This window comes from Daktulosphaira vitifoliae, unplaced genomic scaffold, assembly GCF_025091365.1.
Source record: "Daktulosphaira vitifoliae isolate Bord-2020 unplaced genomic scaffold, ASM2509136v1 Scaffold_1, whole genome shotgun sequence".
NCBI lineage: Eukaryota > Metazoa > Arthropoda > Insecta > Hemiptera > Phylloxeridae > Daktulosphaira > Daktulosphaira vitifoliae.
In genome coordinates this window covers 61,325,941-61,340,619 of record NW_026099572.1, presented here as the reverse complement: position 1 = coordinate 61,340,619, position 14,679 = coordinate 61,325,941, and the positions used below count along the sequence as shown (strand labels likewise).

Sequence of the window (14,679 nt, the reverse complement as noted above, 5' to 3'; positions counted from 1 at the left end):
TGATACTATTTATAAATTGTTGGTGACATATTCACAAGTTAAGAAATGCGTAATATGAACATCTATTAGAAGTCAACAAAGAAACCTGAAATATTTTTTCTATAATTTAAAACCTCCCAAATGTGTAGGTCTAAAAGTTTAAATGTTTCGTTTAATTTAAAATCATAAACAAAAAAAAGTTCAAAAAATTTTTAAAAACCAAAAACTTTTGGATTGTCGTTATTCATTATCAAGTTTTGTACATTATGATTTATAGCGTGAAATTAAAAAAAAACTTACTTTGATTTCAATAATTATAAATGACGTTATTTGATTGTATAATTTTGTAAAAATGGTAATAGTTGTATCATTCCCAAATCGCATTAAATATATTAAATATTTAAATTTATTAAACAATTCAAACACTCAAATAATGTGTATAGTATATTTTCACAAAAAAAAAAAAAAAAATTCGTGATTCATTAATTTTTTCTCCTAAAACATTTAGCAGATTTCATTTTAAAAGTTCTGGTCCTTGTATGCGTTGCTATCATATCAAAGAAAGTTCGAAATAAATGGTTGTGCATTTATCTAAAAAAATGCATTTGTAATTACCCCACTTTATTTCTCTTATATTTTTATTTTTCTATGAATTAATAATTGACATCAACCTCTTATGAGTTTCAATCCATTTTCCCAAATTTTTTTAATGCACAAACTGTTTTTACATAAATTACGAAACACTCGAAAATGACCTCACTCACTGAGCCGACGACAATAAACTGCATCCACGACGGCAAACGCGATACTAACCGGTAAGTTGGGTTTCATTTGTATGTGAGACCGTATGGCTGAAACCGTCGCGCATGAGCTTTTACCGGTCGTATCTTTTTTCTCTGTAGTCGCTCAGTTACTCTTTACTTTAAATGTACAAGGTATAAAACACAATACTTTCAAGAATTAATATAATGACTTTCTTGACATACACACGCAGAATTGTATGACATATTTTACTGACACACATCTCCTTCCATATTGTGTCTATTTACAAATTGAATGTTGTGCGTATTGACAGTTGCTTGTTAAAATAATAATAGAGTACTGTCTTTTATACTTCATAGAATGGATATTTTCAATTTTGTACATTTTTGTTTTCTTTTTAGTTTTTGATTTGTGAAAATAATCAAATGAAAACATTTATGACGCAAGAAAAATACAATTTATGTGATATTTATGAGTTTTATTTGACAAAATATTTTTATAATTGTTTAAATTTGATAGTTTTGATTTTTCACACAACTTTAGAACTATACCTTAGAATTATTTAATGGAAATGAAGTAACAAAGAAAAGACAGATAAAATACTGTTACTGTACATAATGAAAATAATATTCGATTTCAATAGAATAGAACTAAAATTCTGATTTGTATGTTATGTAGAATTATTAAAAATGACAGTTTCGTGTTTTATTATATTGATGATTCATTAAGTTGACGTATTCCTTTGTTATTGTAATCGCATCAAACAAATTAAAGTTCATATGGCACTTTTCGAATACTTAACTTATTATTTACATTAACGTTAAAGCTGAAATGTTACACAATTCCTTAATAACCCATACTATGAGTTTCTTATCTTACTCGTTGCAAAGTCAGAAATGGGATTTAACAGAATTCGTTATTCAATCTGTTCAAAGCGCATGAGAATAAAACGAAGACAGATATCTTAATCGCTTCATAGTTCACAGAGTATAAGCTTTCGAAATGCGTATAATTAGTTGTGTTTAATTCACACGAGAATATTGTTAATTTTACTTGAGAATCGTTGGAATATCTTGCTATTCTTTTCTTAGTCAACTTCCACTTCAGTTGACAATAAAATCCAGACACATTCCAGTACAATGTGCTCCAATAAATTAATTTTTATCATATTATCAAGACATTCAGTTTAAATACTTATATAAGCAGGCAAATAAACGTCAGGTGAACTATGTCTTTGTCTTATATGGTAGTATTCAGTATTTTGCATAAGCGAAAATCATATCAGGAAGGGTTGAATATATTCTATGTAGCTGCCGGGAGGTTTTACCGTACCGACTACTCGTATCTAATTATAAACTATCACATTTCACGATTTTTCTAGTCGTTATTATACGACTCATTTCGAAAGAGCCACAAGAAAAAGACATTTCTAACAAGTCCAACGAAAGAAATATAAATTATTTTTGATTGAAGTATTAACAACGTCAATACCCTTAGAATGTTTGTGCTATGCCAAAAACACAAAAGACTATGCTCGTCGTCACCTATCTGCACAACATTTTTCAGTACCAGCCTTCTGGGAAAAATATGGATAGTAAACCATCTTACATATCATTACTTTAGAATATTATGATTACGATAACATTTTTTTTAGTATATCTAATTTTTTTTAAATAAAATTCAATTAAGATAGATATCGAGTTTCTGTATTGCTATGGTTACATAAAAAACAAATATTTTTAGAAAGATGGACTGTAATAAAATCGCTCAAACTAATTTGGAATTTTTTGTGGACAATGGTAATTATTTGAGTAAAAAAGGGGAACATTTTATCATACCATTAAAATGTTATTTTTATAACATAATTTAAATCATATAAACAGAGTATCCAATTACAAATACAAATGGTTCAATATCGGTGAACAAGGATGACCTCATTGCTAAGTTTAAAGTTGGGAAATTACAAAGGATAAAAATAAAATTGATTAATAAAACTTCTAAACCTCAAGTCATTCAAATACAACCTATGTCCAATAAGATGTTTAAACTTCCAGATGAAACTACTGTGAGTAGTTTACAGAATTATATTCTATTATCATTTATGAAACTCACATACAGCATATTAAATTCTTCTGTTAATTTATTGCATTTAACCATTACTATAGTAATTATTTATGTATAAGATGTGGTAACAACTGAAAACTAATTAGTTTTAATTAAAAATTGCTTATATGGTAAACAATTTGTAATATGGTAGTAAGATTAAACAAAACATAGATGTAAAAATAATGAATAATACTAAGTAACAATTATAAAGATTTTAGTCTAATATGCATTTTTCATTATCGTCGTGAAATATTGAACTGTTAACTAGGTAATAGGTCATAGGTAGTAGGTTATTAGTATATAAATCCGAGTAAATTCAATTGTTGGAAGAGATTCTTGGTTTTGAGCTGGAGGAATCTATGTTGGTCGTATTCTAATGTTATTTTTGTATTTTTTAGGGGGAGGGTGTTGAGTGACAGGTGCCGAAAAAAAACGTTAAAAAACGTTTTATTGCTCCAATCAGGAAGCTAATTATTGAGTTAATAGGATTGATTTATTGGATTATGCGACACTAATTAACTATTCTTTAACTTTTATTTGTCTAGTACATAGTACTATTGACTTTATATTGAAATCTACGACATTATTTTATTACATTTTTTAGCAATATTTCACTTACAATTTTATTTTGTTTTTTGTTTTTGCAATTGTTTACTATAATATATGCGTATACGTTATTGAAAAGATACTTTATATTCGCCAATTATTAATTAACCACCTATTGTATGTTTAAATCTATTATTCCAAACAAATTTTCAACTGTCAATCTATGTTCTGTATTCAATTACTTTTAAAGTTCCTGTGAATACTAAATTACGTATACATCAAAAACGTATTTTAAAAACAGTCTTGCAATAAAAAATACATTAAATATAAAGTTCTATTATGGTTTTATATGGTTTGTTAAATAAATTACTCTCAATTTATTAGAAGGATTTGTATAAAAATACATTTCCAATTAAAGCGAATAGTACTTTGAGCTTTTGATTGAACAAATTGAAAAAAAATAATCATAACATCAATATACTTAATAATAATACTTCAAATTAATTACATTAAATTAAAATTGATAAACTTTAATGGATAATTTAATAATTAAAGTGTTTAATATGATTTTCAAAGATCATTGTTATTTGTTTACTGCTATTTTATTAAAGTAAACTGAATTAAAGGTATCAATACTTCCAAACTGTTCGAAGCTTCTTACAATAAAATTTGTGTCAGATTCAATAACTGAGTATAAAGACTTCTTAAAATTGAAAAATCCTACAGGTAATGGGAATATGGCATTGGAAGTATGTGCGGTGCCTGAATTAAACTTTCATTTACCCAACGTCATTGATTATGGAAATGTACATATAGGAATGACGTAAATAATAGTTTTATAGTTTGTTATAAATATTACATGAAATGTTTGTGTAGAGTTTCCAAAAAGTTAGTATTGTATCCTCGAATAAAAAAATACCGATTTCGTACATTGGTTCCTGTTCAAAAAGAAGGGTTGATTATAGAACCAACTAGTGGTTAGTTGTGACAGGTTCGTTTGACAAGTGAAATATTCAAAGCAATAATATTTATAGGTGAAGTGGAACAAAATATTCCAATTGTAATCACTGTGACATATACAGCTTGTTCATATGTTACTCTATCTGCTGATCTCATACTCTATTTTTCGGATATGTTTGCTACTCATCACAAAATCACAATTAATGCCGTGACAAAACCAACCCGTTGGTAAAGTAATAACTGTTTTTGATACTGTTTAATGATGCAATGCGATAAAAAGGTTCTACGAAAATATTAAAATTATGAATTTTGACATACAATAAGGACGTTGAGTTATTTATTTAAATATAGAGTCGACGTATTTAAGAAAAAGCAGGAGCCAAAAGCGCTCGAGATGTCGAGTTTATGTCATATCAACGTATAAAATAAAATTTTACATTGAAATAACTGTATAGGAATACTTTTATTCGTGAAATTAGAAAACTAAAACGAGAATGCTTGTAAACGTTTCTTTAGATTCACACTCACTAATCTATTTATCGATGCACATAAATTTGAATGTATGCATTACTAAATTTTTATTCTACAAAACTGTATTTATCAGCTATTAGATGATTTTCGAAAAAACACTTATCCAAGAATATTGAAATAGCATTATTATGTAGTAAAAAATAATTTTTAGTGAGGTTGTTGAGAAAATAAATTACAAAAGCCCTCTAAAAACGCAAAAATATTGTAACGAAAATTATTATACACCACTTAAAATAAAATCTAAGAAAATCCAATCCATTAACAGATTAACTATCAACAAAATGTTAAAGGAAAAAATAAATCCTACACAAGATTATGAATGGCTTAGTGAGTAATTATTTTATTAATTTGAAATATTTATCAGGTTATACATATATTTCTAACATCCTTATATAGTAGAAACATCATTTGTGGGGAAATTACATTATTCATGCAATTCAAGTTCTAAAAAACTTTAGTTATATGAGAATAATATTGATTTATTAAAAATATTGGTTTGCTAAATTTAATTTGTAAATTAAAATTTAGTATTATTTTTTTTTACCGTTTGACACAAAGTATAATCTTATAACAGCAAATATTAATAATTGCCTTTTTTTTCTACTCAAACAGTTTTGAGTTCGTTTATTTAAGATTAATCGAAATAATACTCACTATAATTGAATTATAGTAATGTAACAATAAAAAAATATTATTTTTTATTAGTCAATTATTTTTATTTTATAAGCTTCTTAATGATTATCGTTATGTTATATTTTTATTTATATTATAAATTTACTACGATTATTTTAAATTAGTCAAAAAATATTTATCTATAGGACAGTAAAAAACTATAAATTGTATATTTTGGTCTTTGATATTCTCACTATTATTTATGAGTCAGTAATTAAATGTCGCATTGCAGACTGTTTTAGTGAGTCTGAAAGTCTATATCGGGATGAATACTTAGAACAACTAGATAAATTTATGTGTTCTGCTAAATATTTTGGTGACAAATCAATAAAAAATACACAGCAACAATTTATCACAGAATCTCCACCGCAACACTATGATGACTGGAATGAAAAAATATTGGTTAATTAATTGTGCATAAAATGTCATTCGAATTAATTCTTTTATTTTTTTTTTCAATTAAATTAGAAAAAATTAAACAGCCATATGGATAACTGTTTTAAAAACCAAGAGCCGATCAAATTAAAAGAGCGAAGTGTTCGAATGAATCATATAGTAATTTTAATTAGATTTTATTTCATTAAATAATTTATTTAAATTTTATAACCCACTTTTTATAGGAAATTTGTCATTTTGAGTTCAATCCAATGATAGATGGAAATTGGTGGAGGAAATTTCAGGCATATGACAAGTTTGTGAAAATCAGTAGAAAAGTAATTATTAAAATTCGTTTGGAAAAAAGACTGAAACTCCTNGTAATTTATTTAAATTTTATAACCCACTTTTTATAGGAAATTTGTCATTTTGAGTTCAATCCAATGACAGATGGAAATTGGTGGAGGAAATTTCAGGCATATGACAAATTTGTGAAAATCAGTAGAAAAGTAATTATTAAAATTCGTTTGGAAAAAAGACTGAAACTCCTTAAGTCTATTACACCAAACTAATAAATAAGACTTTTATAGTAATAATTTTAATTGTTTTAATTATAATATACTATAATATTTTAATTATTTTAGTAAAAATTCACTTAAAATTATTTCCATTTTTGTTTGTGAGAGCAAAACAGTTGTTCTTCCCAAAAGTTAGAGTTACTGAAATTATCTCTAATTTTTAATTTTGTCTAATGAGCGTATTAATTTAGTCCAACTGTTTAAAAGTAACTTAATACAATTAAAATAGAAGACAATTGTTTTAAAAATATATCACAATAGAAAGTTCAATTTTCTACTAAATCAAACCGGCATCTTCTCATTTTTAAATAATTCAGATAGATTGTACTGAATTACTTTTAAATAATACATAGCTATTAAATACAAGAGCTCATGATATTATTTTCATAATCTTTAATATTCAGGTTTTAAAACATGCAATATACAGATAATACTATATTATTCATTACTCGATTGTCATAGATTGATAAAGCTAAAGGCACTTGATAAAATAGTCATGAGTGCTACTATTGGTTTGATGTGATGAAAATAAACGTGATACAGTGCAATAAAAAAATACTACTTCACAGAAGTCCAAACTAGGTACCTAATTTAATATAATTCTATAAAAATAGCAATAACAATTTAACAAGTGAAGTGTTATTGATTTTTTCGCTAGCTTTTATATTCGAATTAAAAAATGTACATTTTACGAGCAAAGGAAAAAACAGCAATTACAAACATTAAATTGCCTAGATATTAAAAAAAAGCTCTATATATTACATATAATGAAAAAATAGTCATGTAATTTTTCGAACTATCAGAATGTGAGAGCTGCTGTTTATCTAAACAGGTGATACGCTGAAGTAATAAAGAATAAAATATGCAATAACACTAAAGTTTCAAGTGTATTGTTGTTGAATAAAATTTTTAAAGGCTGTAACCGTACAATTGTGTTCTGTGCAGTGTAGTGGTCATTTGTAAATGCAAACCTGAAGTAAACACTGAGCGTTAACTTTAAACATTTTTATGACTACCTCTATTTTTCAAAACTTTATGAAGCGATCATAATGTGTTTCGAGTAATGGTACACTAATAATAATGATTAGAAATCGTTGATTTCAAATGTATATTTCAGAATTAAACTTACATAAGCCGTTTAATGCCCAACTCTGATGAACAAGAACTCGAAGCTTATACGTTTAATAGAAACTAATTCAATTACTATTTGTGTATTATAAAATGTACATAAATTATATATTATTACAATTTAACTCAATAGTTGAACAATTATAATTTTAATTTACAAATAGAAGTATATTGTTGTATACCTACGAAAAATGTAATTCTTAATCAATCTGCTGACTCAAAGTAGTTAAAAATGCATTGTATTCAGCTTTTTATTTTTATAGCGCGTGGTTCATAAGATAATTTAATTGTAATTAAATGTAAAACGGTACCTACGAATCAGTCATATGTTATAAATAACGTGGTTATCCTGCGCAGTTTTAAAAACCTACATGACAAAAAGTAATTTACTAAAAAAAAAAAGGAGCGTATCATATGGTCTAGTGACATGCTTTCTGTAGAGTTGAATTTCTAATACAGAGGTCACGGAATTATTTTTGTATAAAAAGTATTTTGACATATTAACAAGCAGTCAATTTTCATGGAATTTGTTAAAGGTTGTTTTTGCTTTATCGTAAATATGTAGTAAAATGACAGCATTAAAAGTAGAGTGAAAAATTCAAAAGAAAAAATCTGTGACATAATAATAATAGAAAATATTTTTGCCTTTTTGTCTGGTGATATTTTTATACCAGTGTAAAAATAATATACCTCGTATAGTTTTAAAAAGTACCATTATGCTGACGAATAAAATAACAATGTCATACGAAAGTATGTATTTAGTGACCTTTACACTGGCCACTTAAACATGAGTTATTTTATAAACTATCTTTTGATAGAATTAAATGTTGCGCCAAGTTAAATTGCAATAGTTTTTGAAACGCACTTCAGATATGCTTAATTATTTCGTGTCGTGTTAATTACATTCTAACAAGGCATAGTGTTGAAGAGAGAATTCGTTATTATAAATTATAAAATTAACATTGCGCTCAGAAAAAGATGATTGAACTTTTCTGCGAAATAAAGTCGATGAAAATATTTTTATCACGTGTGACCACTTGAGTTGTTTTCCTCTGCTAGACAAACGCAATTGGCGCGTCAAAACTTTAAACGAGGAACTATAAGATTGTTATTGTTGTTATCGTAAACGATTTGGTGGCGATTAGTTTTCCCGGACAAGAACATCGTTTGAAACCTTCTTCCGCAATAAAACTTTTATTACCTTATTGTTAGGGACATTTTCCTTGAAAAGTGATCTCTCTCGCACAGTTTTGCGTTTATGTGGTGGTTATTATTATTAAAACTACAAAAGGTTAAGCACTCAAGTAGGAATTTCAAAACTTAAAACATTAAATTTTTTTTAACGCTGCTCTGTTGCCTTATCAACGCCACACTTTGACCGAATCTCATTGAAAATCGTTTTAATTTCATAACTTTAAGAGCACTTGGCCGTGCCAAGGGGGAATGGGCAACGGGGGCATGCGTCACACATTTTTAAAAAAATATGAGTACACAATTTGTGCAAAAGATGTATTTTATTTAAAAACATATTAAATAGAAGCGCCCAAAATATGATTGCAGTAAGGCGCCAATGACAGTTAGCACGGCACTGACAACGCGGAATATAATGGAAATTAATATGCACTGAGTTTTTTTTTAATGAGTTAGTTAATTATTTCAGTTCAAATATGTTAATATATATAAGTATTCATTTCAACGGAAGAACCATTGAAGTGTATTATGAGTGTAAGAGTTTACTAATTTTACAACTAATTGATGATAATTAATATTTTATATAAAAATTAAATAAACCATAATAAATATTTATCGCCATTCAACATTACAAATATTTCCTTTTTTATTTATTGTTTCTCGATTTCATCCTTATAACAATCAAAGTAAATTTATGAATAGGGTGGCACAAAATAAGGTAATTTTTCAGAATCCACTCTAAAAATACCTTTAAAATCTTCAATTATTATACTTAGGTAAACAATTTTATAATATATAAAGTAAGCTTATTGCACAACGTTTAAATAGTAATATCACAGGAACCTACTCAACTGTAAGTGTGTGCTTTTCTGAGAACGCTGATGGAAATCAATTCCCTCGTGGCATTTATCCTTTGTTGCTATATCTTATCATTATTGTTATCTCCACTTTGTTACCGGACGATTAGACGCAGATCGAGTTATATACAAACTACCTTCTATTAAATTCCCATCACTTGTTGTTTATTTACTTATTTCTGATATTGTTTTTTCTAGACAATAACCATTTTTCAAGGGTGTTTAAACAACTACATAAAATACACACAAATAACATTATTATCAAACCCGTGCTCTTCTGATTTAATAGAATGCTTTAAAATCACGAAATTGTGATGACCACATTTTCCTTAAACTAAAAATGATGCTACACGTATTTTTATAATTTATAGATTTTTACTTAGTTTCATTTTTGTGCCAATTTTATTTTTATTTATTGCCAGAATTCTTTTAATTGTATCGTAGTTTTTATAAAAATTAAATTTTGAATTATTTCCCTAATTTTTATTACATACTTGCCGTAAGTCATCATGGCATACAAATAATGATATAATAAAGAAATAGTGAAGCGGAAAGGCCAATTTACAGTTAACCGATACATTTATTTATTTTATGAACTAAATTCATACTGGTGATCATAAAAAAAAACCGTTAAGTTAAACATTTTATAACGTTACTAAAATAGTAAAAAGTTAATACGCTATTATTATTGTTGTTTATTACTTTATAAAAATTAATTTGAACCTTATTTAAATATCATAATTAAGGTATAAAGTCTGTTTAAGAACTCGTGGTTGTTTTAAATATAAATGCATATTCAGGTTTATTAATAGCAATACGATGTTTTAAGGTATTTACTAATTATGAACAAAATGTTAAATTCAAGTAAATAAAAATATTGTTATAAATAAAAGCGTGTGATAGACTACCGTCGATCATTTTGCTAAGGGTGAAATACACGATTTAAAAAGAATTTATAAGGTATTTAGTATTTTGCACATGTTTTCCTTTGTAGAACGAAAATGCCAGCACATTTTGCTATTCAGAAAGCTGAAACGAACATTAACCTTTTTTTATGGCCAAATACAACAACCGATAGTCGTACCGAAGTTTTAGATACTTGTAAAATTGTATCTTCAGAAAGTCTGTGTACATATATTATTGTAAGACTAAACAAAATAAGTGGCCACTTCTCGTTACTAGCGGGAAACTACATTTTAGGTAAAACCCTTTTTAAATTATTTTTCTTAATGACCAATAAACTAAAATATTATTACTATTGTTGTGTCAATGTAAATAAATGCTCAATGAATAAAAAATACAATTTATTTATTGTCTTAAAGTACGTACTACTACTAGCTGTTCCATAATATAATGACGTTTAACATGTAAACTAGAACTGTATAGTCAATTTTCTTGATATATAAACGTCAATATTTAAATAAAATAACATTCTAAAAAATAAATTAACTATTTATTCATTGTATAAAATATGAAAGAAAAACCACATTATTTCAGTATAAATAAAAATATTTTGAATACATTTTAGGAACTTTAAGTCATTGTATAGTCGTGGTTGAAAGAATCCGCTGTATTAAAAAAGTGAAAAAAAAGTGAACTCGTGTGCATTTTCTGGAGTGAGTAATAAAATAATATTTCCACTGTTGGGCGAGTGGTAGTCTCTTACATTTCATCCTTTGGCCTGTTTTACCATTAGCGTGTCACTGGTTCAGTCGTGTCCGTAAGTCGACGTCCTTTCCACGACGGACGTTCCGACAGTGTACACTTCCGTCTCGCCTTTACACCATCCGCTAAGTCTTACACTACTCGCGTCACTGACCGCCAACTGTACAATTATTAGATCGCTTACCGTTTTTCTTTGCCCGCCATTGTTTTTAATACATAAATAACCTATTGTTTGGTTAGTGACATTGCATTGCGCCTGATAGTCGAACGATTGACGAATAGAGACGCGACAAGTGTGTAGGCATATTGAAATCTTCTTTTTCCTCGCCTTAATTCCAACTACTTGGGGTCGGCCACCCTTATCCTAAACTTCCATTTAACACGATCTCCCACGTCCTCTACGTTCACATCAGCTGTCCTCATATCGCATTCAATAACTTCTCTCCACCTCTCTTTTGGTCTTCCTCTACCTCTTCTTTCGTCAACATTCATTTCTACAACTGTTCTAACGGCTTCCGATTCTTCTCCTCTCATAACATGACCAAACCATCTAAGTCTATTTTCTCTCATCTTATCCGCGATAAGAACGGCGTATTTGAATCACATAATATTTTAATATCACTTGGCTAATCATTACTTCACCACTCTTACTAATTTCCTCAAATCTTCACCAAGTAAACACTCTATTTATTTAACTACATTGTTTATGTTTAAATGTATGATTAACATGTTTTGTATGCAAGTTACTCCCCTGCGCATTACGTTACAATTTTACACTTGCAAAACATTTTGATATACTTTTCATTACATTTATTCTTATTAAATAGGTGTACTTAATTTTCTCTTCTCCTCATTTCTCTTTCTTCGAAAATATAGGTAATCTAATTAATATAGTAAGTCAGGTAATCCTTTTCTTTACATTTAAAGAGTTGCACTTTACAACCACTAAAACATTGGTTTTTAACAATCATAGCAATGGCACGTGTTTACCGAATGAAACTATTTGACAATACTTTTTTAAACACTTATCGTTTCATTGTTAAACAAGAGTCATAATTTCATGTGTATTATTAATATACATATCAACCAGAGTCGGATTTAAAGGGACATTAAGTGATTGCACCACATGTGTTAGTATGTAATTTTGTTGGTTTTACTTTTTTTTTATTCTAATAAAAAATGAACTTTTAATATTAAATAAATTTAATACTAAAATCAATAAAATTAAATAAATTATAAAATTTCTTTTGTTGCTGACATGAGTAATGTCAATTATTTCATCTAATCCTTGTATATTGTATTCAGGTAATCATTTTATATAATTCTTAATAAAATTTGTCTATTTATAAGTTGTTAGCCCTGGAAATTATAGGAAAAGTTATCCTCAAAAATACTTAAAAAGGTAAAAAAGAACAAATATAGTAGATAGTGATATTGTAACGAAATAGCTAAAATGGTAAAATAATGAAGTAAGAGTGAAGTTAGAGAAAAAGTTAGATCAAGAAAATATAATTCAAATCTCGAGTAAAGTAGATATAAATTATATTTTGTTCAGTTTTTGTTTTGATAAATAAAAAAAAAAATTAATAAAACAAAGCAAATATGATAAGGTGAACAACAACAACAACTAGAATGATAAAAACGAAATGAGACAATTCGTCAGTATAGCGCCAACTTTAGACTAGTAACTGTCATTTTGATGATGATCTCTACAACGAATTATTTATATTGAGAGTAATTAAATTTGGTTACACACTGATTTTATCAAAAACTATTGATGATTTTTAATTTTTATAAAGAAAATTATTATGTAATCAAAGAATTTTTTTTTATTCATTCAGAAACAAAAATTTCTTAACTTTAATTTTCTTAAATAGGAACTTGCGTCCAATCCTTGATCGAGTAATAATTAATCGAGGATTTATAATTACTTGAGTAATAATTACTCTGTACATTGTTTGTTATAATTTAAAGGCTATTTGCTATACCTAATAAACGGTGATTAGATGATCGCCTATATTACATTATCCGAACATTTCCAATGGGCTTACTAGAACTTTTAAGCATTTCAGTATTATTCCATTAAATGCGAAGAGTAATAATTTAAGAGATTTATTAGTTAACCCTCTGAGTCAAAGTAGAATAAGGGGGAAATTGTGAATTTAGAAATTACAATGTGAAAGTTGTGATGAATGTTACGTAATCCAAACAAAAAGAAACATAGGAGTTAGGAAACATTAAAAATCAAGAAGTTGATAAATCTACTGTAGCTGAACATTTAATGGCTTATAATCACACCATTAAAACTATAAAACTAATTAAAAATGTAAATAATTATTAAATGAGTATTTTTAGCCAACATAGATTAAAAACGGTAGTGTTAATTAAGTTAATAATAATACAAAATTTATAACTCGTTATGCTTAATACACGTTAATATTTTTATTAACAATTCAAAAGTCTTGATTAATTGAAAAAATTAATAAAAATCCATTGACGTAAGATTATACAAAGTAAATCATGATGTTATAGAAAATTCAATGATTTTTTATCTAGTAGAATTGAAATGATACTTTCTTTTTTAAATAAACTTCTTTTGTTTAGTTTAAGAGTTTCACTACAATTTAATAGCCTAACTAGTATTTACATTAAGTATAGTTAAATAAATAGCTTTACAATTAAAACGGCTACAAAACTCTTTTTAAAACATATTAATTCATTTAGTTGACATCAAAAAGTTCATTAAATTTGCGTTTGTTCCTTTAAAAGTGCTTTTTATATGTTTTCAAACAAAACAAGTTTTTTATTCTGGTTTCTTAATTTTGACATTTGATAAAAATGTATTCCGTTATTAATGTTTGACTGCAGTTGCTACATAAAGGCAGATCCTCTTTTTTGATTAAATATAAGTGAGTTCACCTTAAATAATTTTATAAGTATTATAAAGTACATTTTTATTAGATTTATGATAAAAATTAAAATTAAAAAAACCGACTATAAAATTTCCATAAAGCAATTTTTTAGAGTTCATTTTTAGAAAAATAATTTGATAGAAAAATATCTCCTTAATGTTATATAGTAAAATTTTTAGAGGTCGACTATTTCAAAAATCAAATTTTAAACCACTGAACTACCTTAGAATAATGATTACCGAGCATAAAGTTAAAAAAAAATTATTCCATAGTAAACATATTTTGTACAATTAGAGAACGGATAAAGTCCCCTGAATATTTTCATACACAATAGCTGTATCGATAGATTAATTGTACAATTGAGTTCATTCATTAATAATGAGCTTATGGTTAACTGACAAATCATCGTTATGCTAA

The 14,679-nt window shown here is 26.9% G+C and overlaps 2 protein-coding genes across 5 annotated transcripts in view; one reads left to right on the top strand and one right to left on the bottom strand.

Annotated features, from left to right (window-relative positions):
* The window catches only part of LOC126895539 (chaoptin), a 51,880-nt gene extending 51,102 nt beyond the window's left edge, over nt 1-778 (bottom strand). Inside the window, exons 1-2 of one of the 4 annotated variants that reach the window (XM_050667512.1) lie at nt 595-778; nt 280-526 (exon numbers count right to left, since the gene is read on the bottom strand). The gene's annotated coding sequence lies outside the window, so the exon portion shown is untranslated. Of the gene's footprint in view, nt 1-279 lie in introns of all 4 variants that reach the window. The other 3 variants (XM_050667509.1, XM_050667511.1, XM_050667510.1) reach the window with 3 other exon arrangements.
* A 1,710-nt stretch (nt 779-2,488) lies between these two features.
* LOC126894910 (uncharacterized) lies at nt 2,489-6,503 on the top strand. Its single transcript, XM_050666257.1, has 8 exons — nt 2,489-2,540; nt 2,625-2,806; nt 4,020-4,216; nt 4,270-4,370; nt 4,428-4,577; nt 5,789-5,958; nt 6,025-6,111; nt 6,348-6,503. The coding sequence occupies exons 1-8, from the start codon at nt 2,489-2,491 to the stop codon at nt 6,501-6,503; spliced, it is 1,095 nt and encodes a 364-aa protein (XP_050522214.1).
* Nucleotides 6,504-14,679: the final 8,176 nt, after the last annotated feature.

What these genes read in the sequence shown, in the direction of transcription:
- LOC126894910 (XM_050666257.1), top strand. Translation starts at nt 2,489, where the DNA reads ATGGACTGTAATAAAATCGCTCAAACTAATTTGGAATTTTTTGTGGAC. An exon ending in TGCCGTGACAAAACCAACCC is followed by an intron (nt 4,578 to 5,788) that starts GTTGGTAAAGTA and finishes GTCGCATTGCAG; the next exon opens with ACTGTTTTAGTGAGTCTGAA. An exon ending in GTGTTCGAATGAATCATATA is followed by an intron (nt 6,112 to 6,347) that starts GTAATTTTAATT and finishes CACTTTTTATAG; the next exon opens with GAAATTTGTCATTTTGAGTT.